We start from the raw sequence: 21,023 nt of genomic DNA, 5'->3' as shown, positions 1-21,023 counted from the left end.
GTATTACAAGGTATAATTTGGCGATGAAGTGGACTCCGACTCTTATGAATTTTTTAGTGGGTTTTGTCGGGCATCGACCTACCTTACACATCTGCCGTAACGCCTAGCTCGAATTATTTTCGACGGACCAATTCGTCTGGTTTTGCAGACATGAATTAAAAAATATCTCCCACGTGTGTTCCGCAGCGACAGGTTTGCGAGACGGCCAAAATTAGCCGCCCCACGGAGAACACGACAGCTCATTTTATAAGTAAGCGACGATAATTGAACGTATTCGGTCGAGTAAGTCGTGTGATCTGTGGCTTCCATAAATAAAGCCGCAACGACTTTGAGAGAAACTTTGGTAATTCTTTATGACGGAGCCATGAAGAAAAGGCAAGATTAATTTTATTGGGAATACAAAACCAAACAAAACTTCGACAATATGTACTCGGACCGAACTCAATATTATGAAATTGTAATATACGAATGACAAATGCACAAACTTTGACGATCTTAACGTCGTCGCTGAAATTAATATTGCTTTGTTAAATCCGGCCGAAGCATTAACTACTTTGTACCATCTACTTAACTGCGAGCTTGCCGATCGTATTACTCATTTTAAATATCCTAACCGGAGACAGACAAAGGTTGCAATTAATCAATTTAATTCGTCTCGAGAACATTTGACTTTTTTACAATGTACGCTTCCATTAAAATTGGATTTATACGTTCTATGCGGAACTCCAATGTCAAGCTACTTTTCCATTAAAACGGTAAACATACGAATCATTTGTTAAATATGATGTTTACAACGAAAAATGATACTAAATCCAACAAATACCTATATTTACGAAAATGTAAAACACGGACGTAAATAAAATTGATGGAATTCCACGAGGGATGGTAAACATTTAATTACTTTGACTAAAAGAATTGCTGAAATGGAGAGTGCTTACGAAAATTAATAAACAAGGAAATATTTAATTAAGCGAACACTAACCGGGAGTGACGTGAAAAAACGGAACACTTGCCGCAGACTTTTTTCGTTTAATCAAATCATCAACCTTGTTTTCGGTCATGTGGCATCTTTGGAACTATAGTTTTGCTACCGTAATAATAATAATAATGATAATAATAATAATAATAATAATAATAATAATAATAATAATAATAATAATCAGGCCTTTATTAATGAAAAATAAAATATAAATATAAATAAATAAATATGCAAACACTGTGCGGGCGAAGTCTAGTCGAAGACTATTCAACTCAACCCACCAAAAAAAAAAATATAAAATATATAAAAAATATTAAACAATAGGAAAAATAATACAAGTGATATAAATAACTTCAGAAAGGTACAAATAGAAAACTTAAAACTAAGGAAGAAGCAAAAGAGTAAATATGGAAATAGAAACGTAGCATGCGATAATAAAAACCATAATTAACAATGTGAGAACAAGAAATCTTTGTAGAGTGTACAAAATTTATTTACCGAAACATTCAACTGAAAGAGTACAGCGGAGTTAAAAACTTTAACACCATTATAAGTTAGCGAGCACTTATAAAGCACTTTTCATTACCATCGTCCTTCGAAAAAGAGGAGGAAATAGGTAAGCAATAATAAGTTTTTCAGATAGGCGTAGAAATGGTCTTGTCCCAGAATATTTGATGTGAATATTGATACTAGCGTACATTTTTTTAGTATTTCGTCTGTCTGTTAAAGTTCAAATTTAAACAATCGGCAATAAAAACAATATGCTCTAAAATAGTAACAAAATTAGACCGTCCTAGCGAAAATATGATACAAACAATAATTATTATCATAGCGTCCTAAAACAATTTTTTTCTCGTCTATCTGTTTTTAGTGCACTGCCGCCAGACTTATGAAAAATATCATCCAGGTTTTTAGCTCTTTGTTGATTTCATTTAGCAATCGTTTCAGTTTCAAATGGAGCGTAGGATTATGATGTATTTAAACATCTAGCTTATAATACTGATAATTACGGAAAAATTACGGAAAAACAAGCTTTAATGTTATAAAAAAATTCCTTGAATGAAACACTAAAGAGTCTAAAGCTGGCACTAATTTTATGCATTTTTTTCTATCACCACAAATAACCCTCATAGTTTAATAGAAAAAAATCCAAATTGATTTATAAAATTGTGAAGTGATGCCAAAGACAAACCGGTCAAGACAATACGTTATTTAACTTAAGTAAGGTGATAATATTTGGATCTGTAGGTATTGTGTGTGCAATGTGCGTCGTTATCTTAATATTTCTCGGGTAAAGAAAATTGTGTTTCCAACAGTCCGCTGCTGGCGTTCCCTGAAGACAGTTTGAGAGGGCAGCTATTGCATTTCCCGTAGCCCCCAAATTGCACCCTCCATTACATTATTGATTTTAGACCCAGTTTCAGTCTGTCATGATACTGTTTAATTTGCCCGTATCTGTTGAGGTGCACGGAGTGCTCTTGATTTGCCAAATTATCGGTTTCAAACACAATACCAATCACTGTGCATGTCACAGCAACCACAACAATCCACCTACTTATTACACAGATACGCAAATACCATACATCCAGAATCCAGTCGCATAAAAAGTGTGTATTTTGCGGCGGTTCAGTGGCGCACGACAGAGAGGAAACGGATCAGAGAAACGCGCAAAATCGTTAATTACAAGTAGACGTGTCTGCAATCACATCTGTTGGTTGTAAACGGTTCAATCCGTCCGGAATAAATTCAGCTTTAAAGTTGGGAACATTGGTTGGGGCTGCCAATAAAGCTGTCCACTGTTGCAGTGACACGGTAATACATGGCCCAAACATTCATCACGGATGGCGGAGGGGGCCAAATGAAATGAGCAATAAATAAAATGCTGTAAAGTCCGCTGGTGGTCATCTATCAGCGCGGCGCGGCGCTGCGGTCGCGGCTACCCGCCATCCTCCGGAATCAACGCCGCGTGTGTCCTCACATACGCTCACTCACCGCACTCCAAAATTCCGGTACAAACTTACACACGTTTGTTGCACGACATATCATTCAACTCGGACGCGCTTGTCCGGCTCACCGCGCTCCAAGAATCACAATTGAACCTCTAAGTAACTCGCAATATTAAAAATTATATTATATTCGAATTAAATTTACTCTCAAATCTATTACTGCTAATCAAGATATGATTTAAAATATAACAAAGAGCAGAAAGTTGTAAAAAATCTGAATGTGATTAGTGGAATAATGCTGCTAATAGGGCCGTTCCTAACTCCGTGAACTAGAGTCATTTTATTTTACGTATTTTTTTACGAAACAATAATTCAACGCCGCTTGTGTTAGAATAGCATAAGAAATACGTTTAGCGACAGAGACACCAATATAGCAAAGAATGTCAGCAACATTTTAAGCAGAAACAATTTTGTCGGTCATTTACGCAGTGTTGGCCAACAAAACGCTATACTCTAGGTGGATTCAATCTTTAAAAAATTACTCTCAGTCGTAATTCCACGGAAAAACCACAGGACAACGGCAAAATAATCGCACTGATTTTTTCTTTATAAATGTTTAAATAAATATATTTTTAACTATTAATTAAACCGAAAACAAACTTGAACTTGAGACTGGAGTAACTCCTGACTACCTTACATTAAAATAGAAAGTTGACAAACTCCACAAAACGTTCAAAAATTCGCAGTGGAAATGGTCATTTTAAAAACCATCTACACAACTTTAAACACGGGTTATTCTTAATAGGTTATTCTTAATTAGAGGACATCCTATGTTCCAGAAAGGCCTGAAAAGCTTTTGTTTTCCGAATACTAAAAGGCATTTTCTGAAAAAATAAACGTAGTTAACCGAACAAGAGAAACTTTTCTTCGAAGTACGTAAAGAAAACAAGACTCGCGTGATAGTGTGGGTAGTCTCTTTGTATGTCAATGCACATAAACTCCTTAATAAAATAGGTTAACTAAACATACAAAAGAGGACACAATCTCTGTTTAAGTGAACTCGGAATTTCGCTTTAGTGCCACAAGAAAGAGTTCGTGCGTATTGTAATGTGGAAGGAATAAGAGCATCTAGTCCGTTGCAAAGTAATTAAAATTTTATCCGATATGTAATACAAAGCATCGGTGGCGTCCATAAAATCAAAAGTTTATAAAGTAATTTGCTTGAAAATTAATTTGTGTCATTTATTTTCCTTGTTATTATGTTTACAGTTCTGGTTCAGGCATTATTATGGAGTAGAATATGCAAAAGCGAGCACTAAACGTTTTCTGCAAGGACAATTGTTTATATTTTGTATAATTTTGTCACAATGCTCCTGCTGTTCGCCCTTGAACAATCGAACAAAACAGGATCCATAGCCGCAAAGTAAATACTTTGCATAATATATTTAATAAGAAATTGTAATATTCTTTGTTTATGACTGTTGTTAAGTCATGAATATATTCATACCGACGCCAGGATCAAGACGTGGTATTTTATGCATACTAGAAGCGTTCTTTTTTATATAAGTTTGTCCTACATTCTCGATGTCCCTGTTTATTATACTTCTTGCATATATACAGCCCCGGTAATAAAATATTCCGTGCATTACACGAGCTGAGAGCGACGGATTCTCGAACACAATTGCAATCAAGCTCCCGGATTTAATTGCTAAAATATTCCTGCCAGCTCACCGTAAATTCCGCGTCGTAAACGCTCGTAAAACCCACTTTTCTCCAATAAACAATATTATGTGTTTTGACCGCGTTCGACACGCTCGCGAAAATAGAAATTATCGCCCGGGGAGCAAAACGACACCATTACACAGTCCGCCTAATTTATCTGCTTTTTCCCAAATTTACGAAAATCGATTCCAGAGACCTCAAGATGGAGAACGTGATGCTGAACTCGTCGCAGACGCAGATAAAAATCGTGGATTTCGGTTTAAGCAACGTCTGGACCAGCGAAAATCCTCTGCGAACCCACTGCGGGTCCCCGGAGTACGCCGCTCCGGAGCTTTTCATTGCCGGGAGAGAGTACGGACCGGAAGTCGACCTCTGGAGTCTGTTAGTGAATCAATCATCAAAATCCATTGCCGATTAAACGTGTCCGGTTTTCAAAAGCGTTCACGCACTCTGCCTCCATACAAAGTCCAACACTGGAGACTCACATTTGTATTGCAGGGGGATCATTTTCTACGGCATGGTCGTGGGGCAGCTGCCCTTTGTCGGGGGGCGAAAAAATCAAGTGTCGTCGCAGGAACGCAGAAAGCGACTCGTGGCGCAAATCAACAAGGGCCTGGGGGCCACGCAACGCCAAGCTCTGGCCCCCCTATCGCCCGAATTCCGCACGATGTTAAACAAACTGCTTGCACCTGAACCGGTGAAAAGGATCACCACGAAGGAGCTCATCACACATCCGTGGATCACGGAAAAGGGCCGGAAATGCGTGCAAATGCACCCGTTTAAAGAGCTGGATAACGACACCCGAGCCCAAGTTCGAAGTGCTAATCAGTCGGTTAAGATCTGTCTAATGTTTTCTAGATGATTAGAAAGTTGGGCGAGCTGTTCCAAGTGGACGCGACCACGGTTACGACGGAATTGTTCAAAAACCCGTACGGGAGACTTGGCGGAATAAACAACATTTTGTACTACAAACACATAAACGAACAATTTAATCCCGAACTTATCGCAACTACAATACAAAATTCAGCGCCGGAAACAGTTCCTGTTAAACCTACAACGAAACCAAAATCTGCCTCATTAGCAAAATCGCAGCATACCCTCTACAACCAATGCATTGTTTTATTAAATAAAGTTTCAAAACAACAAACGGAAGCCAGATCAAAAACTGCAAACCCTGCACTAACGCTCACAAAAAACATCGCGAAACTTTCGCGATCGAAAGCTCAATCAGCAAAACCGACTTACTCAAAAACAAATTGCGTCGTAATCAACCGAAAGACTAGAGAAGATGCTGCTAAAACGCCAAATTCGGTTAAAAAGTGCAGCCTCCTGGTGCAGTGCAGGCAGTGTTTACGTTTGTGTTTTTCAGAGCAACGTCCGCGAAGCCCCAGATGGGCGACCCGAAGCGGCGTCCTGCCACCACGGGGACGACACGTCCCGCCACAAAACCGATAAAACGCAGCAGGTAAACGCTTAGAGTTTAATCCGTTTTTCGAAAAATGAGAATTAGTGTGTCGTCAGCAATGCCACCGATGTGCAAGTCAAGCAACCGAGAATTTCAACGCCGCCAGATATGCATAAATCCAGCAGGAATGGGAGACGCGATACCCTCAAAAAGAGAACTCTCCAGTGGTGGGTGAATAACCGGCACTGGATTAAGTGTTAAATTGTTTTTTAGTTGCTTTGCAAAAGCAGCGGTCCAAGGATCCTCTAGCTAACGAGCCGATCGCGCGATCGATCGCTGGATACTTAATAAAAAATGTTCCAGATTATATGTTTAACGTAAAGTGGAGGTTTTGTTTGGTTGTGTTTGTTTAATCTTTATTTCAGTCACAAACGATGCGGAAATAATACACAGTCGCGTCTAAGTGTAGGAATTGTAGGCGAAAGTTGGTTTCCTACAGTGTGAAAAAATTGATAAATAAAGTAATAATTTAATATTTTTCCCAGTGTTTAATTTTCCTTTCCCATTTTTTAATCAAATTTAAATTTCATTTTTTAAATTTGTTTCCACTCGTTCAACTCAATATTTTTTCATATCCCGATTTAAATTACACAAATAAGAAACACAGCATGCAGATAATATGCAATAAGCCTGGTATTATTGAATTTGTAAAAAAATATGTGTGTAGGTGTGTCAAATACAATTTGTCGGCCAGACACAATTTATTATTATTTATATTGAATACGATCAGAATCTGTAATTCATTCCAGTATAATTCGAATGTAAATACCGAATTTAATCCAGTTATGGATGTTTTGATTCGGTACGGTGGTACAAATCAGTCTATTTAATGAAATGAGCAAAAAAATTTTAAAAAATTTTAAACATAAAAACAATAAAGACAATTTGTAGCAGTTGAGATGAGCTACAGCGAATTTTTTTTACTAAAATTTTGAGTTAGGGAGACCGTTTAAAACAAACAAGATTTGTTTATTGACTGCTTTTTTAAATTTAAACTAAGAGGAACTAACCATTGACCCATTCACATTAATAAATTATTGAATGAGTCCGAAAATTGAAAGCGATTGGTTTCTCACATTATTTTAATGGCCGACCTTAAATGGACCAATCATATCCAAAACTATAATTTTTCAATGAATCAAAAATTCATAAGTGATTGGTTTTCTCCGTAATTTTAATGGCCGACCTCAAACGGCCCAATCAAAAGGCTTACAAATTTTACAACAGTCACTACGTGACTTACGTTAATTCATAAAATGATGTGTCTGTCTTTGTTGCATCTCACATCTTCAGTTTTTCTTTGAATTCTTACTCCCTAGGTAATGGTGGGCGCTCTGCTAGATGAAAAACAACAAAATGGGATAATGAGAACAATGAAATGAGGAATATTGAACTGAAAGTCTTTTATATTAGTCCAAAAGTTTCAATTGACGAATTCTCGAAATGACATGTTGAAAATCAAAGCGCATGCGCGCGCACTTTTACAATTTGACATTTCTAATTGATGTTATTTCTACAAAATCCAACGAAAAAGGCGAAAAGTCGGGGGAAAGTGTCCCCAGCATATTCAAAAGCGCAAAGGGGATCACGGGATAGGTAAATACTGTAGTTTTAAAAACAGGGCTCATGTTATTTATTGGTGTTTTTTTTATTATCCCTCCTCGAGAGCCAAAAATACAAAATTTAAAAGAATGATCAATAACTTTAGGACAAAACCGCAAAATTATTATTTGGTTTTGATTTTTTAAGTATTTTTACTACAATGAATCGATCATCTTACCAAGGTTTTGTTTGTTCAAAAAATGTTCGTAGGAGATTTTTGAAGTTTAAATTCAATTTAATTAATTTAAAATCTTATTGGAAGTATTTGATTCTTGATCACTTTGTGTATTTTACTTTTTATTATTAGTTGTGAAACAGGTAAACATAAAAAACAAATATTAAAATAAAAGTTTATTCAGTATTTTGTGAAATACATCTTGTTCTCATTTTACGGATTTAAAAATTAATGCCAAGGGACGTCTCTTGGTTGAGAAATGGCACCGAGTTTAATATATCTAGCAGTCTGTGACGCACTTTGGATTTGCGGCCCTACTGTTGAAGAAACTGATGATCTTTGACCTTCATTAGAAACTTGTGACCCATCACCTCTTAATACTGCTATTGGCTTCCACGAGTTAATGTAATTCACTGCAAAAAAAATTATTCTTACGATAAATAAGCTTACAATTTAGTTCATACTTTTAAACATTCTGACACAACCATCGTCTCCACTTGAAGCCAAAATAGTTCCTGTAACATTCCAACAGACTCTCCAGACGGTGGATTCATGATCGTCAAATTGGGCAACAATTTGTGCATCTAATTTTGTAATAACATTCTGCGAATTCGGGTTGTCGCTACAAAAAAATGATTAGAAAAAACAATAATCGAAAAATGTAAAACTTACTAAACGTGAGGTAAATTAACGATTTTTACATCTTTGGTGGCAATGGCTAAAACATGAAAACTGCGGCCTAAATTAGGAGAAAACGAGAGATCGTAGACGGGGTCTGTAATGTTTGTTATGGCATCCATTTTCGTCCACTTCCGGCAACTCTCACTGTAAACATAAATAAAAACTTTGACTCCATTGGCTGGATTTGGATCGTCACTTCCAACCGCCAACATCAGAGGATGCATCCTAAAAACACCATTTACAAACCGTCTAACAATTCTGCAAAAAATACTTTGATAAACTAGGATTCCAACTTAGGCAACTGCACGGCAATTTGCACTGGATTTCAAACTGCAAAGTCCATTGACTCAAATTCAAAACATCGGGCGCCTCATAAATCCGAATAATGCCCTCGGCTGAACAGGTCGCCAGCTGCAAACCCTGCGTCCGTGGCCCGAATTTCACATCAGTAACGGAAGTCCTCGAATCGACCAGATTTGTCCGACGGACCCAATGCCTCGTCCCTCTTTCCCCAGGCCCGGGAGTCTCACCAACTTAAACCCACATTAAATACACACTCGATAAAAACTACTGAAAGTACCAATTTCCTCCCAAACTGCGGCAGTTCGGTCAAAGGAACAAGTGGCCAGAACCTGGCCAAATTCGGGGTGGGCCCAAGTCACTTTCCAAACGGAGCCGCTGTGGGCCTTCCAGCTTGATGTTAAAGTCCATTTGCCGTCGCTGTTTTGGTCCCAAACCTACTTTTTTTCCTTATAAGTTGAAAACGCAACTGCTAACTAACCTTAACGTATTGATCGCTGGAACAAGTGGCCATTCTTTGGCCGTAAAAATCGTACGCAACATCGTGGATTAGGTCCTTGTGTTCGGCATTAATTTCCTGGGCCTCAAACATTTTTTATTTCACGAATAATCAACAAAACTGATCTAAACATAACCCCTAAAGTTCAAAGCGTCAGTACTTGCGCAGAACGCTGAGTTTTTGCGGTAGAATCTCCAAGTTATCGAAATTGTGAAAAATAATCATTTTCACAAGCTTTTTTACTCAGAAATTATTTAGCTAGTTTTTACAGGTCTAGAACTTGCAAAATTATCAAAAACAATCAAGTTTTAACAACTAAAAATACAATTTTTTGTTTCGGCTTCGTGATTATTAGACCGCACGCTGGATCTTACATAACAAATGTAAGGTTATGAAAACTCAACCTCACTAAAAAGTGTCACAAAAAAGTAACAATAATAACAAGCATGTCTGTGGTAAAAAGGGTTCAGGTAAATACAGTTGGTCGTAAAATTGCATAAAATTGTCTATGGATTGTAGCAATGGGCCACCTTTGCAAGGATATGGCATGTGTACGATGCCGCTTGGCAGGACCCATTTCAGTCCGCGCAACTGATAAAAAAGTATTTAATGGGCTTATATAAACCAATTTACCACCCAATGAGTAATTAAGGCAAACGGGTGTTGTTTCTTTGCTCAATATCAGTTTCAGATGATTGTGGTGACCATGTAATTGTTATAAACACTAATGAGATCGCGATGCCTGAAGAAGAGTGGAAGAAACGGGCTTATTTTCACCACACGGGTTATCCTGGGGGTGCGTCTTGGACCCTAGCTTGGGAATTACACAGCAAGGACCCGAAATTAGTTAATTAACATTCCTCTTATGAACCAAGTAGTGTAAACATTTTTTTAGATTCTCAAAAAAGCAGTTTATAAAAGCATGGCCGGCAATTTGCAGAGACGGCACACAATGGAGAGGCTGCATCTTTTTGCTGATGAAAATGTACCGGCAGATTTGATGAAAAACGTTTCTAATCAAATAAGACAACTTAGACCAATGCCAAAGAGACTAGACCATTATACTGAAGAAGAAGTTAAATCATTTCCAAAACTTATCGATTATCCGAAAGATTACATTCTGAAATAATTTTTTGTTAAGAAAATAGTTTTCAAATATAAAATAGTCACATTATTTTATCTTGCTTTTTAATTTTTTTTTGAGACCATTTAAAACAAAGTAGATATATTTATTGACTGCCTTTTTTAAATTTAAACTAAGAACAATAAACCATTGAACAATTCCCATTAATAAATTATGGAATGAGTCCGAAAATTGAAAGTGATTGGTTTCCCACATTATTTTAATGGCCGACCTTAAATGGACCAATCATATCCAAAACTATAATTTTTCAATGAATCAAAAATTCAAAAGTGATTGGTTTTCTCCGTAATTTTAATGGCCGACCTCAAACGGCCCAATCAAAATGCTTACAAATTTTACTACGTGACTTACGTTAATTCATAAAATGATGTGTCTGTCTTTGTTGCATCTCACATCTCCAGTTTTTCTTTGAATTGTAACTCCCTAGGTAATGGTGGACACTCTGATAGATGAAAAACAACAAAATTGGGATAATGAAAACAATGATTTAAGGAATGTTGAACTCAAACTCTTTTATTTTAGTCAAAAAGTTTTCGAATATCAAATAGCCACAGTATTTTATCTTGCTTATTCATTTTTTTAATACATTAATTCCAAATTTTGAAATGGGGGAAAGAAAACAATTTAAATATTGCGTAAAAATTTATTTAACACAGTTTTAAGACGTTAAATGCAAGTCCTTAGAAACAGTATAAGCCACCACGTGCATCATTGAATTTTTATTCAACTTGAAGTTTTCGATGGCCTTGCTTCTCACTTCCTCCCAAGCGTACAAATCCCTGTACAGGGGGCGCACAAATTTCATTCTTCCCACTTCATTGATCCACTTCAGAGTCGGTTCAACACTCTTCATCCAGTGCGCTTTTAAACCAATTCTCAACCATCTGAACTTAACTTCGGAATTTTTCACTTTACTAAACTCGAACAACTTGTCCAGTTGCTCAAGTTTGGGAATAGACAATGGTTTTCCGCTCCATATTTCTTGCAGAAGGTAAATTATTTCATCGGCACCAAGATTCTTAATGTGCGTGGTTTCAACAGGACAGGCAGCTTTTTCATCCCACTCGACAAACTGTTTCATAAGTTTGTCACAGTTGGTAGCCAGGGACGTGTTGTAGTTGGGAACCACTGGAGGCATTCCGGTGCCGTAAAGCCAAGTGTTCCAATCAACCGATTTGATGGCCGCCTTGCTTGCGAAATATTTTTCGAAAAATGATTTAAAGTCGTTCGTGTCAATGGATTTGTATTTAAAAGTGTTGAAGTACTCTCTGAGGAATGGTTCGAATTGAGCTACAATTACCGACTGTTTTTTTTTTTGCTTAAATGCAGTTAATTGTTTACCTGGTCCGCCGACTACTTCTTCAAGGTAGCGCAAAAAAGTTTGGCCTTTTTCGTAGGGAACCACCGAAAACGCATCATCGGGGTGAACCCCCTTCAAGTCGACAACCAGTTTTGTCAAAGGGCTGTTTTCCCCAAGCAACTTCACCTAAATGTTATATAAAAATGGTATTTTTACCAAGCAGGACTAAACTATTAAGAGGCGACACGACGTAAATTATTTTTACTGTGCCGCACTACTTTTTTGAGTGAGTTTAGTATCTCGTATCTCATTTAGTCCTCCCTCCAAAAAACTAAATACGTACTAAATGTAGAAATAAGATACAAAATAAATCGATTTTCTGAATCCAAAAACTTAGTGTAGGTTCAGAACAGAAATGAAGGCGCTTCGACATCGTCTCGCCTTCAAAAAATAGTTGATAGAAATAAATAGAATTGATTATAATTTATATGGTTCACTTAATTGTGTAAGAAAAATCATAAAATTCTTTACAACTTATTTGATCCCTTACATTTTTTGTATCTTCAACCATATTCGCATCGTTTTAAAAAATATGGAACAAATTAATAAAAATTTCTTTTTTTAAATAGTTTTCGATATATTTATGCATTTTTATCTCTTATTCTCATTGTACGCGCTATCATATCGGTATAACGTAGTGCCTTCATAGGCCACTAACTTGAAGCTACTCGTAAACAAATGCGAGATTCAATGCTTTTCTTACGGGCGTTTGAAATTTTCTCTTGTTTTTCATGGGAGATGAGTATAAAGATTAATATTTTTACAAGTAAATGGGTTCAGTGAACAATGCAATGTCGTTGCTTAAAAATGATTTTAGCAACTGCATTCAACATTCAACATAAACATCTAGCTTTCCTTTTTCCAAATTGCTTCAAACTTGTTTTAAATATGTATCTGTTAAAATTAGAATAACAAAATTACGAATATTTAAACATGTTTCGCCAAAATTTTATCCCCAAAATTTTTTGTCCAAGAAATTAATTTCAGAGACTGGATCTTAAAAATGCACCTCCCTGTATATTTTTCAGGCTAAATGACGAAAGTGTAACAAAAATCATTGAGAAGTAGGAAAAAACGTAGCTAAAGCACTCACTATAGTTTTATCTCTTCCTTTCTGATAAAGTAATAAAATATAAATTACGTCTATCCTACGACTAATGAATCTGCTTCAACGATGCAACAATTATTAGTTACCTCACAGATTATATATTTTTTTAAACCAATAATTTCTTTATTTCCTTAATTTTCTAGTAATCATTCTTTATTACCTCATTTCCTTTTTTCTGGTAATAATGCTTGTTCTTGCTGAACAAATTAATTTTGCTGGTTGTATTTTACGGGCGTAAAATTATTTAAACACTTTGTATTAAGATGTAATGCAATTAACATATTTGTAATACGACTCCCCAACAGGGCAAAATTTTAAAATTTTTAAAACATCTGATGGCGTGTTCAGAATTTAGTGCAATATCTGCCTACATTTTTTTGGTTACTTTTTTTTTCCTTTTTTTATTTCATTACTCTTACAAGTACGACCAAATGTGTTATCTGTCGACGCCAATAAAAATAACGAGAACAAGGTTTTATTTCTACGTCGGGTCGCACCTTCGTATTTCAATATGAAAAAACTTACCGCCTCTTTTAACTCACTCAGCCTGCAATAGGCGTCAAAATCCTGATGCGCCGGTGACGTCAACCGCGCCTTAATCTTCCGTTCAACAAAAACCGTAAACCCTTCATTCAGCCAGAAATGCTCAAAATTGCGATTCGTGATTAGATTTCCCGTCCAGCTGTGTGCTATTTCATGCGCTACCACATTAGCCAAAGACCTATCGCCCGCGAGTAAAGTGGGAGTAACGAAAGTCAAACACGGATTTTCCATTCCTCCAAATGCAAAACTGGGGGGAAGGACAAGCAAGTCGTAAATGCCCCACACGTACGGCCCGCAAATCTCTTCAGCTGTCTTCAGCTGGTGCTCAGTCTCGGCAAATTCGTAGGCGCAGTCCTCGATGATCTCTTTTTCGGCCCAAACGTGCGATCTGGGGCCGATTTTGCGCGATTCTAGAGCACCTACTGCTATGGCTATGAGGTAGGCGGGCATTGGGACGTCTTGGCTGAAATGCGAACGCTTGAAGGCGCCAGAAATTTCAGTCTTGGAGGGGATGGCCGACATTAAGACTGTTAAATTTGAAGGAGCGCTGATCTGTTTAAGGAATTAAGTTTTTTTCAAGTCACCAATTTATTTGAAGTGCTTACGGCAGCTTGGTATTTTGTCTTGACTTCGGGAGTGTCCTGACAGGGGAGAACAGACCTAGCATGAATGGCCTGGAATTGGCTGAAAAGATAAGGGTGCTTTTTCCCTGCTGTTTGTTCAGGGGTTAGCCACTGCAAACCGCTAGCATTTGGGCTATTTTCATAAAAAATCGAAATTTTATAACTACAAAACAATTATTCTAATGATTTAGCAAACATACTTTAATGAATTTATTACGTATCATTTCCCTGCTTGGGTAATTCAACCGAAAGTTTCGAACCAAACTCCTCCTGTGGTTGAGATATTACAAATTTCAGTTCTTGTTTGGTATTGTCGTCAATTACTTTTGATATTTTCAAGTCTTTTGCATCTAAAATCTAAACACAATTTTTTTATTCTAGTTGAGAAAAGTTTCAGATAACAAACCAGTTCGGTTGCATTTTTATTAATTTTAGAGACGTCCAGGTCCACATTGCCGTGGAGAATTTTTTTATCAAAATCCACAGTTAAATTAAGGAAAATATTTGTTACAGCAACATCCTCTGCAAATGTAAAATTTCTTGTTTCTCACAATACTGATTAGGGGGGAATAATTACCTGGTCTAGAGTATGAGCTAGGGTCTCTTGGACTTAAGCCTTCTGCACCCATTATCACTCCTGCTCTAAAAAACGAATGGAAAATAAATTTGTAGAAAAATATAGCAAATTAATTTAATTACTAATTGGGTAAAAACCGTACTTCTCGTAAACAGGTATACAACCTACTAATAAGATTAAAATTCACTCTAAATTCAAGAGATTCATTGATTAAATTGTTGTAATGTTGGTCTTTTAATATAAGTATTTTTTTCACCTATCTTATCTGATAAACCCAACACCAAAGTCAATTAAACTTTGGTCGTGTTTTAATTGCTCTCCAAGACAGGTAAACAACTCGTTGCAGAGAAAGTAATTACACTACAATTACACTGTATAACGAAATTATTTTTTACCTTTCCTTGTTCACCTTTTATAGGAAAAATCCACTTGTAATTCTTGCACCTAACCTAAATTAATCAGTACTTTAAAGTTTGATTTTATCTGTTGCAAATAATCATTGAAGAATACTCAAGCACCTTCAAGAGTTTAGTTAAGTAATTTAAAATCGCAAAAAAGCTAAATTACCAATTTAATTAAATTATGCCAAATTGGGCATTACCGGAATTCTGTGACAGAAAAATGTGTCAAAAAGTGAGAACTTCTACGTTACGGTGGCCCGTAGCGCAACGTAACGCAGGAACATTCTTCATTTTTCTTAATTTTTCCTGTTTTGCAATTTTGGGAACATTTTAAGATCTTGGTTGCGTATTATTGGTCTTATAATTTAATATATTTTTTTGGGTTATTTTTAATTGGGTTTCGAATCGTTATGATAGTGAATATGATAGTGAATTAAGAATATTGCTAAAGTAGAAAACACTGACATACAATTTTTAACAATTTAAACACAAAAAATAAAAGCAGAATGAAGTGGTTAAGAAATTAGAAGTTGTTAGTATTACTGTAAACAGCTGTAAAATTGAAACCAGTATTATAAAATGTATAATATTAATAATATCTTTGAAGACCGCATAACGACAGTAATCATTTCACTTACACACAAGATAAAATATGTAAACTACCAAAAACAATACACAAACTAAACATCTGATTCTACTGCTTATCTCCCCCCTCAAACTTATAGTTGTTTATCGCCTGTAGAACTTTATCCGTTTTGTAGTTTGTTTTTCTGTATATTCATAACAATGGAAGGCAGAGTCATTTTGGGCCAAATTATACATTGCATAAATCTCAACACTTTATCAGTGCTCGATAATGGTTTTGTTCTCATAGGAATTGATGGCAAGGTAATATTTCGTGTTTCCTGAGACTATCAATATAACTTAATTAAAATAATCTCTAAAACCTTATTTCACTTAATACAGCTACTGTATTCGAGAAAATATCAAATTTCGGATTACATAATAAATTATTCTTTGTTATGTAACTTACGTAACACGTTAGGCAACCAGTAATACAGACCGCAACTCTACAATTTTTCGCAGATTAAAGCAACTGGAAACGCCTCCGACTTAGAGTCAGCCAAAAAACAACTCAATTTTACAAGACTTGAAACAATTACATTGAAAAAAAAGCAAATACTTCTTCCCGGTTTCATTGATACTCATATACACGCACCACAATATCCTAATGCAGGATTAGGGTACGATAAACCCCTTCTTGAATGGCTTGATTCCTACACTTACAAATTAGAAAAAAAGTACAAAGATTTGGAACTCAGCAAAAAAGTTTATGACGCTGTTGTGGTAAGACTAATTTTCTGTTGTTATTGTAAAATTAAAATGTTAATTGTTATGCAGCGAAAGACTTTAGACTACGGTACCACCACTGCGTGTTATTTCGCATCATTATATGATGATAGTTCTTTAATTTTGGCTAATTCTGTGACCAAATTTGGACAGAGAGCCTTTGTGGGAAAAGTCAATATGACCAAACTTGCACCTTCGGATTATGTGGAAACGGCACAAGAATCGATTGATAATACTTTGAAATTTATAAGAAATGTTCGTGCTATTAATAATCCTTTGGTCCAACCGATTATTACTCCAAGGTTTGCCTTAAGTGTCGATATGGATGTCATGAAAAAATTAAGTCTAATTGCGAAAGAATACAATCTTAACATCCAAGTGAGTTAGTTAAACTTTTGCGTTGGTTGGAGGGCCATAAAAATAATTTTTAGACCCACATTTCGGAAAATAAAGACGAGGTAAAAATGGTACATGAAACGTATAATGATTTGTACGCTAGTGTTTACCACACTGCTAATCTTTTAACACCGAGGGTAATTAACAAATAATTAATAATCAAACTTGTTAAAATTGAAAAATCAGACAGTTTTAGCCCACGGTATTCACTTGAGCGAGGACGAAATGAAGCTACTTCATAAAACGGGGACTTCAATTTCGCATTGTCCTGAATCAAATGTTTACTTGAGTTCGGGAATTTGTGATGTGCGAAAATTATGGGAACATGGGATTAACGTGGCTTTGGGGACTGGTAATTATTTTAGCTCGAATCCGAAAATATAAATTATGAAAAAATGTATTTAAGACGTCTCTGGAGGAGCATCGCCTTCAATTATAAATGCGATGAGGTCTGCTATTAGTGCGTCTACAAATCTTTCGTTTACGAAATCAAAATACACAAAACTCACTTACGTTGATGTTTTTTATATGGCAACATTAGGCGGAGCTAAAGGTAAATAATTTTCTATAAAATGTATAATTATGCAATAAAATTTCATTTACAGCTTTGGCTTTAGATAACGAAATCGGTAATTTTGAAGTTGGAAAAAGTTTCGACGCTGTTATCGTCGATTTAGATATCGAACATTCTTCAGCGGACTTATTATCAGAGTGTACACCACAAGAATTACTACAAAAATTGGTGTTTTTAGGCGACGACAGGAATGTAGTAAAAGTTTTTGTTAATGGGAAAATTGTTAAAGATTAGTGTCTAATAAACCCTATAAGAGACTTTGCACATATGATTTTTTGAACACTACTTAAAATGCATTTATAGAATTCTGTACGGTACCTATAGGTTCGGAAGCAGGACTAGAGAGGGCGTCTACTCCACAAAATTTAGTTTAAATCAGAAAATTTTGTAAACACAAGTTGAATTATTAATAAAAACTTTAAGAGCCGGTTTACAGAAAGTGAAATTAAGATTTAATTCAGAATTAAACTAATTCGAATTAAGTTGCCATTTAAAATGTATTGACAAATGTCAAGTTAATCGCGATTAAAATTTAATTGCAATTAATATGATCTGTAAACCGGCTCTAAAAGTATACACTTTTTTTATTAAGATGCACAGTCGACTACGATTTAAACTTAATTTCTTCTAAAAGTGGCTTACATCTTTAAAATTAGGTTGGTAACATTAAGTATCAAATTCAGTTCGAATAATTTAATTTTTCTCAAAGACATCTTGATAAATAATATGTAGTAAAATAGACAGATATTAATATTAAGTTCACACGATTCTATATCTATTAAATGAATCTGTTAAATAGAAAGTTTTAACTAATTGGTGCAAACAATTTTGACACCACAAAAAATGCAAAAAATTTGTCTTTACGTTTGATTAATGTCAGTGACAGTTATTTCTTGAAAGAATTAAATCAAGCAGAAGAAAATTTGGGTCAATCGTGACAGAAAACTCTTAATAATACGAATTAAGGGAAACGTAATATTAACAACTAATAAGCACCTAATGCGGCAATTCATTAAATTCGCACACATCATTCAATCAGAGATATATAAAATATAAATTTAATGACAGACCTCGTCGATATGAATTTTCTTTTTGTTTGATAAAAAAATAAAATGGAGGCCAAGTGTGTAAAAATTTTGATTATTTAATTAACACCTTACATAACAATTCCGCTAGGATTCGGATAAAGAACGAATGATAAGTGGTTTTAAAGATTAAATCTGTCAGCGTGCTGACACTGACATTTGTACAGGCTGATTGATCACCAGAGATTTGCGCCAAGCTAATTAACCAGAAGAAAACATTTGTAATACAATTTCGTAGAAAAGCGAAATCAATTTCATAATCGTAACTGTCTGCAAGCTGTCACTGCTCAAATGAACTTAAGAATAAATATGCAAATGACTTATTTCGCATCGACTCCAAACGCCTACCCGGCCAAAAACTTTGTAACACATTGTTATTGCTTGCAAATCGCCTACATTAATCTGTCGAACACGTGGTACCGTCTCTACCGTCCCAGTAAGCATTTTCGCATTATAGCACCTAAAATGGACGGTGTTATGTAGACAAGCTTCCATAAAAGTGCTTTTTTGCAGCCCCAGTGCGCCTTCACTCGAATCACAGCAGCGGACGTGAAACGTTTTAATTTCACATTTGTAAATTCGCGTTTTCTCAAAGTGGTCTCTGAGTCTGAAATTAAGTTGGCGACAGTGACTGCGAGTTTTGGCATCAAGGAGGCCACACCACAATTTTTATTCACTGTTGCCAAATTAATTTCGACTTCACAACTTACTTGATCAAAAATTTAAGGGAACTACCTAGTTTGGCAGATGCTATGTAATTGATGTGAATATGTAATTGAAATTGGAATGGAATAACGTATTATACGTAATACTATAAAAATCATTGAATTACCAATTTACTTTTTTAAGTAATTTCAAAATTTCTAAACAGACCACTCGACAATTTCTTATAATCAACATTAATTAATTAATACTGAGCCACTAAAGAAATATTATTAAATATTTTGTAGTCGGATCTCAAATACATAAAGCCTTCCCAAAAAAGTGTGCTTGTTGTCAAATTCTAATTCAATTAAATTTAGTTGCTTTTTACTTTGAAAAACTCCAATAATGTAATTATTTACGTAATTTTTGCACAAAACAAATTATACTATGGTTATTATGAGTCATACTATCTGAGCTTTTTTTTTAATTAATTGTTGTTGTCAACTTTGTTGGACACTTTTGCCAAAAAACTATTGTAAACTATTATTACTTAATAAGATAATTATTTCAAAATCAAATGGGCTATCAAATAAACGACTATTAGAATTAGAAGCATCGTTTGCTTGAGAATGTCATTAGAAATAATTTAATATTAATTACCTAATTAATTTTAGTTATAAGGAAATTAAAGATTTAAAAAAAATCACATGAGTAAAGAAACAAGTAAAGTAGGTATTTTACAGCTAACGTTGACTTTTGGTGTAATTATTATTTGTTATTGAAGGTAAAAATATAGGTACATATAGCATACTCATCCTCGTAGGTATATAGGGTGAGTCAATAATGGGTTATTTTTAAATTTCTATAAATATGCAACCAATAATACCGATTTCAGATGACTAGATCGGTAATCGTTGAAAAAATTAAATTTAATCTAAAATTACATTGTTCTGGGTAGTGTCAAGTTTGTCATTACAGTTTTGGTAAAATTTTATTAAGGATTATTATTATTATTTAAAACATAAAAAAACCAGTGATGATTCAATTAATATTTTCAAAAATAAAACAAAGTTCCAAGTGGTAAGTGCAATTAGTGTTGTTAGTTGCATCTTAGGACGTCCGACTTTTGACTTACCCTGTATAGAATGTTTCAGATTTTTTATTACGAGTAAAGTAAAGTCTACCTCTTTTGTTGAATTTGTAGATCTACTTAAAATTTATTTTTTTTTTATTATTTTTTTATTATTATTATTTTATTATAATTTTTTATTTTTGACAAAAACATTTTTTTTAATTATTATTGTGAGTAGATAGGTATGTACTACGTCTACAAAAGTAAAGTAAGCAAAAAAATAATTTACCTAAATTAATTTTAGGGTATTTTGTTGAAACTTTTTTTATTTTATTTATAATTTTATTTCGATTTCTTTAGTTTATTCTCGAAACTTACCTAACTGTAACATACTATATCTAATTTTAATCTATAATAAAAAAATATCCTGCTAAGGACTAATATAGGCCAGTTTATAAAAAATGAAAAAATGTAACTCGCTGTTAAAACTTTATGTTGTGCAGTTATTTCGTTTTCTAAGCACCTGGCTAGATTAATTTGGTTACATTATCCATTGATTTAGCTTTACCAAACAGTGAGCGCTTTACCAAACTTTGTCCGCAAATTCGATCAGGAAGCAGCAGATTTGCTTCTCCAACCATATTGGATTTTCCGTCCGCCATTAAGCACATCCGGTGCTGAAAGTGTTGTCATATCTGCTCGTCCCAATATTGGTGTTATTAGATCAGCACGTGCGAGTTATAGCCAGTTTCTCGCGCGAATTTGGAAGAATTCGC

The 21,023-nt window shown here is 35.0% G+C and overlaps 5 protein-coding genes across 11 annotated transcripts in view; 3 read left to right on the top strand and 2 right to left on the bottom strand.

Annotated features, from left to right (window-relative positions):
* LOC661848 (uncharacterized) overlaps window positions 1–6,591 on the top strand; it is an 89,003-nt gene extending 82,412 nt beyond the window's left edge. For 2 of the 3 annotated variants that reach the window (XM_015982194.2, XM_008197552.3), the window contains 7 exons: window positions 4,840–5,028; window positions 5,146–5,458; window positions 5,506–5,966; window positions 6,017–6,112; window positions 6,158–6,279; window positions 6,326–6,429; window positions 6,478–6,591. In XM_015982194.2, coding sequence (XP_015837680.1) covers window positions 4,840–5,028; window positions 5,146–5,458; window positions 5,506–5,966; window positions 6,017–6,112; window positions 6,158–6,279; window positions 6,326–6,429; window positions 6,478–6,498 — 1,306 coding nt within the window. In that variant the 3' untranslated portion in view covers window positions 6,499–6,591. The remainder of the gene's footprint in view (window positions 1–4,839; window positions 5,029–5,145; window positions 5,459–5,505; window positions 5,967–6,016; window positions 6,113–6,157; window positions 6,280–6,325; window positions 6,430–6,477) is intronic. The other variant, XR_001575233.2, reaches the window with a different exon arrangement.
* A 1,461-nt stretch (window positions 6,592–8,052) lies between these two features.
* Window positions 8,053–9,607, bottom strand: Nup44A (Nucleoporin at 44A). Its single transcript, XM_967942.4, has 6 exons — window positions 9,352–9,607; window positions 9,151–9,307; window positions 8,842–9,103; window positions 8,562–8,795; window positions 8,354–8,511; window positions 8,053–8,302 (listed from the first exon to the last, which is right to left on the bottom strand). Exons 1-6 carry the CDS (start codon window positions 9,460–9,462, stop codon window positions 8,118–8,120), a joined length of 1,107 nt encoding a protein of 368 aa, XP_973035.1. The 5' UTR covers window positions 9,463–9,607; the 3' UTR covers window positions 8,053–8,117.
* A 13-nt stretch (window positions 9,608–9,620) lies between these two features.
* mRpL13 (mitochondrial ribosomal protein L13) lies at window positions 9,621–10,548 on the top strand. The gene is made up of 4 exons (XM_967910.4): window positions 9,621–9,839; window positions 9,889–10,012; window positions 10,061–10,215; window positions 10,265–10,548. Exons 1-4 carry the CDS (start codon window positions 9,816–9,818, stop codon window positions 10,496–10,498), a joined length of 537 nt encoding a protein of 178 aa, XP_973003.1. The 5' UTR covers window positions 9,621–9,815; the 3' UTR covers window positions 10,499–10,548.
* Window positions 10,549–11,142: 594 nt separating this feature from the next.
* On the bottom strand, window positions 11,143–15,880 carry LOC661729 (uncharacterized protein). Of its 5 annotated transcripts, none has more exons than XM_064355480.1 (10): window positions 15,292–15,419; window positions 15,134–15,242; window positions 14,847–15,084; window positions 14,725–14,789; window positions 14,554–14,669; window positions 14,365–14,504; window positions 14,130–14,310; window positions 13,507–14,076; window positions 11,855–11,999; window positions 11,143–11,803 (listed from the first exon to the last, which is right to left on the bottom strand). In XM_064355480.1, exons 4-10 carry the CDS (start codon window positions 14,774–14,776, stop codon window positions 11,172–11,174), a joined length of 1,836 nt encoding a protein of 611 aa, XP_064211550.1. In that variant the 5' UTR covers window positions 14,777–14,789; window positions 14,847–15,084; window positions 15,134–15,242; window positions 15,292–15,419; the 3' UTR covers window positions 11,143–11,171. The 5 variants fall into 5 exon arrangements, with proteins under 5 accessions (XP_064211550.1, XP_008195770.2, XP_008195768.2 ...); XM_008197548.3 differs by having other exon boundaries at window positions 14,981–15,084; XM_008197546.3 differs by lacking the exon at window positions 14,847–15,084 and having other exon boundaries at window positions 15,120–15,242.
* On the top strand, window positions 15,879–17,702 carry DhpD (Dihydropterin deaminase). Its single transcript, XM_967835.4, has 7 exons — window positions 15,879–16,013; window positions 16,212–16,472; window positions 16,527–16,853; window positions 16,907–17,008; window positions 17,058–17,223; window positions 17,278–17,424; window positions 17,477–17,702. Exons 1-7 carry the CDS (start codon window positions 15,912–15,914, stop codon window positions 17,677–17,679), a joined length of 1,308 nt encoding a protein of 435 aa, XP_972928.1. The 5' UTR covers window positions 15,879–15,911; the 3' UTR covers window positions 17,680–17,702.
* Window positions 17,703–21,023: the final 3,321 nt, after the last annotated feature.

This window comes from Tribolium castaneum, chromosome 3 (genome assembly GCF_031307605.1).
Source record: "Tribolium castaneum strain GA2 chromosome 3, icTriCast1.1, whole genome shotgun sequence".
Taxonomy (NCBI): domain Eukaryota; kingdom Metazoa; phylum Arthropoda; class Insecta; order Coleoptera; family Tenebrionidae; genus Tribolium; species Tribolium castaneum.
Note: the sequence above shows the minus strand (reverse complement) of the source record. Positions and strands in the feature narration are given on the sequence as shown.

What these genes read in the sequence shown, in the direction of transcription:
- LOC661729 (XM_008197545.3), bottom strand. Translation starts at nt 15,813, where the DNA reads ATGTTTAGTTTGTGTATTGTTTTTGGTAGTTTACATATTTTATCTTGT. An exon ending in TAGCTCATACTCTAGACCAG is followed by an intron (nt 14,670 to 14,724) that starts GTAATTATTCCC and finishes TTACATTTGCAG; the next exon opens with AGGATGTTGCTGTAACAAAT. An exon ending in TGAGTGAGTTAAAAGAGGCG is followed by an intron (nt 12,000 to 13,506) that starts GTAAGTTTTTTC and finishes TATAACATTTAG; the next exon opens with GTGAAGTTGCTTGGGGAAAA.
- DhpD (XM_967835.4), top strand. Translation starts at nt 15,912, where the DNA reads ATGGAAGGCAGAGTCATTTTGGGCCAAATTATACATTGCATAAATCTC. An exon ending in CTAATCTTTTAACACCGAGG is followed by an intron (nt 17,009 to 17,057) that starts GTAATTAACAAA and finishes TTGAAAAATCAG; the next exon opens with ACAGTTTTAGCCCACGGTAT. An exon ending in AACATTAGGCGGAGCTAAAG is followed by an intron (nt 17,425 to 17,476) that starts GTAAATAATTTT and finishes TTTCATTTACAG; the next exon opens with CTTTGGCTTTAGATAACGAA.
- mRpL13 (XM_967910.4), top strand. Translation starts at nt 9,816, where the DNA reads ATGTCTGTGGTAAAAAGGGTTCAG. An exon ending in CTGTGGTAAAAAGGGTTCAG is followed by an intron (nt 9,840 to 9,888) that starts GTAAATACAGTT and finishes TATGGATTGTAG; the next exon opens with CAATGGGCCACCTTTGCAAG. An exon ending in ACCAATTTACCACCCAATGA is followed by an intron (nt 10,013 to 10,060) that starts GTAATTAAGGCA and finishes TATCAGTTTCAG; the next exon opens with ATGATTGTGGTGACCATGTA.
- Nup44A (XM_967942.4), bottom strand. Translation starts at nt 9,462, where the DNA reads ATGTTTGAGGCCCAGGAAATTAATGCCGAACACAAGGACCTAATCCAC. An exon ending in CGCAGTTTGGGAGGAAATTG is followed by an intron (nt 9,104 to 9,150) that starts GTACTTTCAGTA and finishes TGTGGGTTTAAG; the next exon opens with TTGGTGAGACTCCCGGGCCT. An exon ending in TGGAATCCTAGTTTATCAAA is followed by an intron (nt 8,796 to 8,841) that starts GTATTTTTTGCA and finishes TGGTGTTTTTAG; the next exon opens with GATGCATCCTCTGATGTTGG.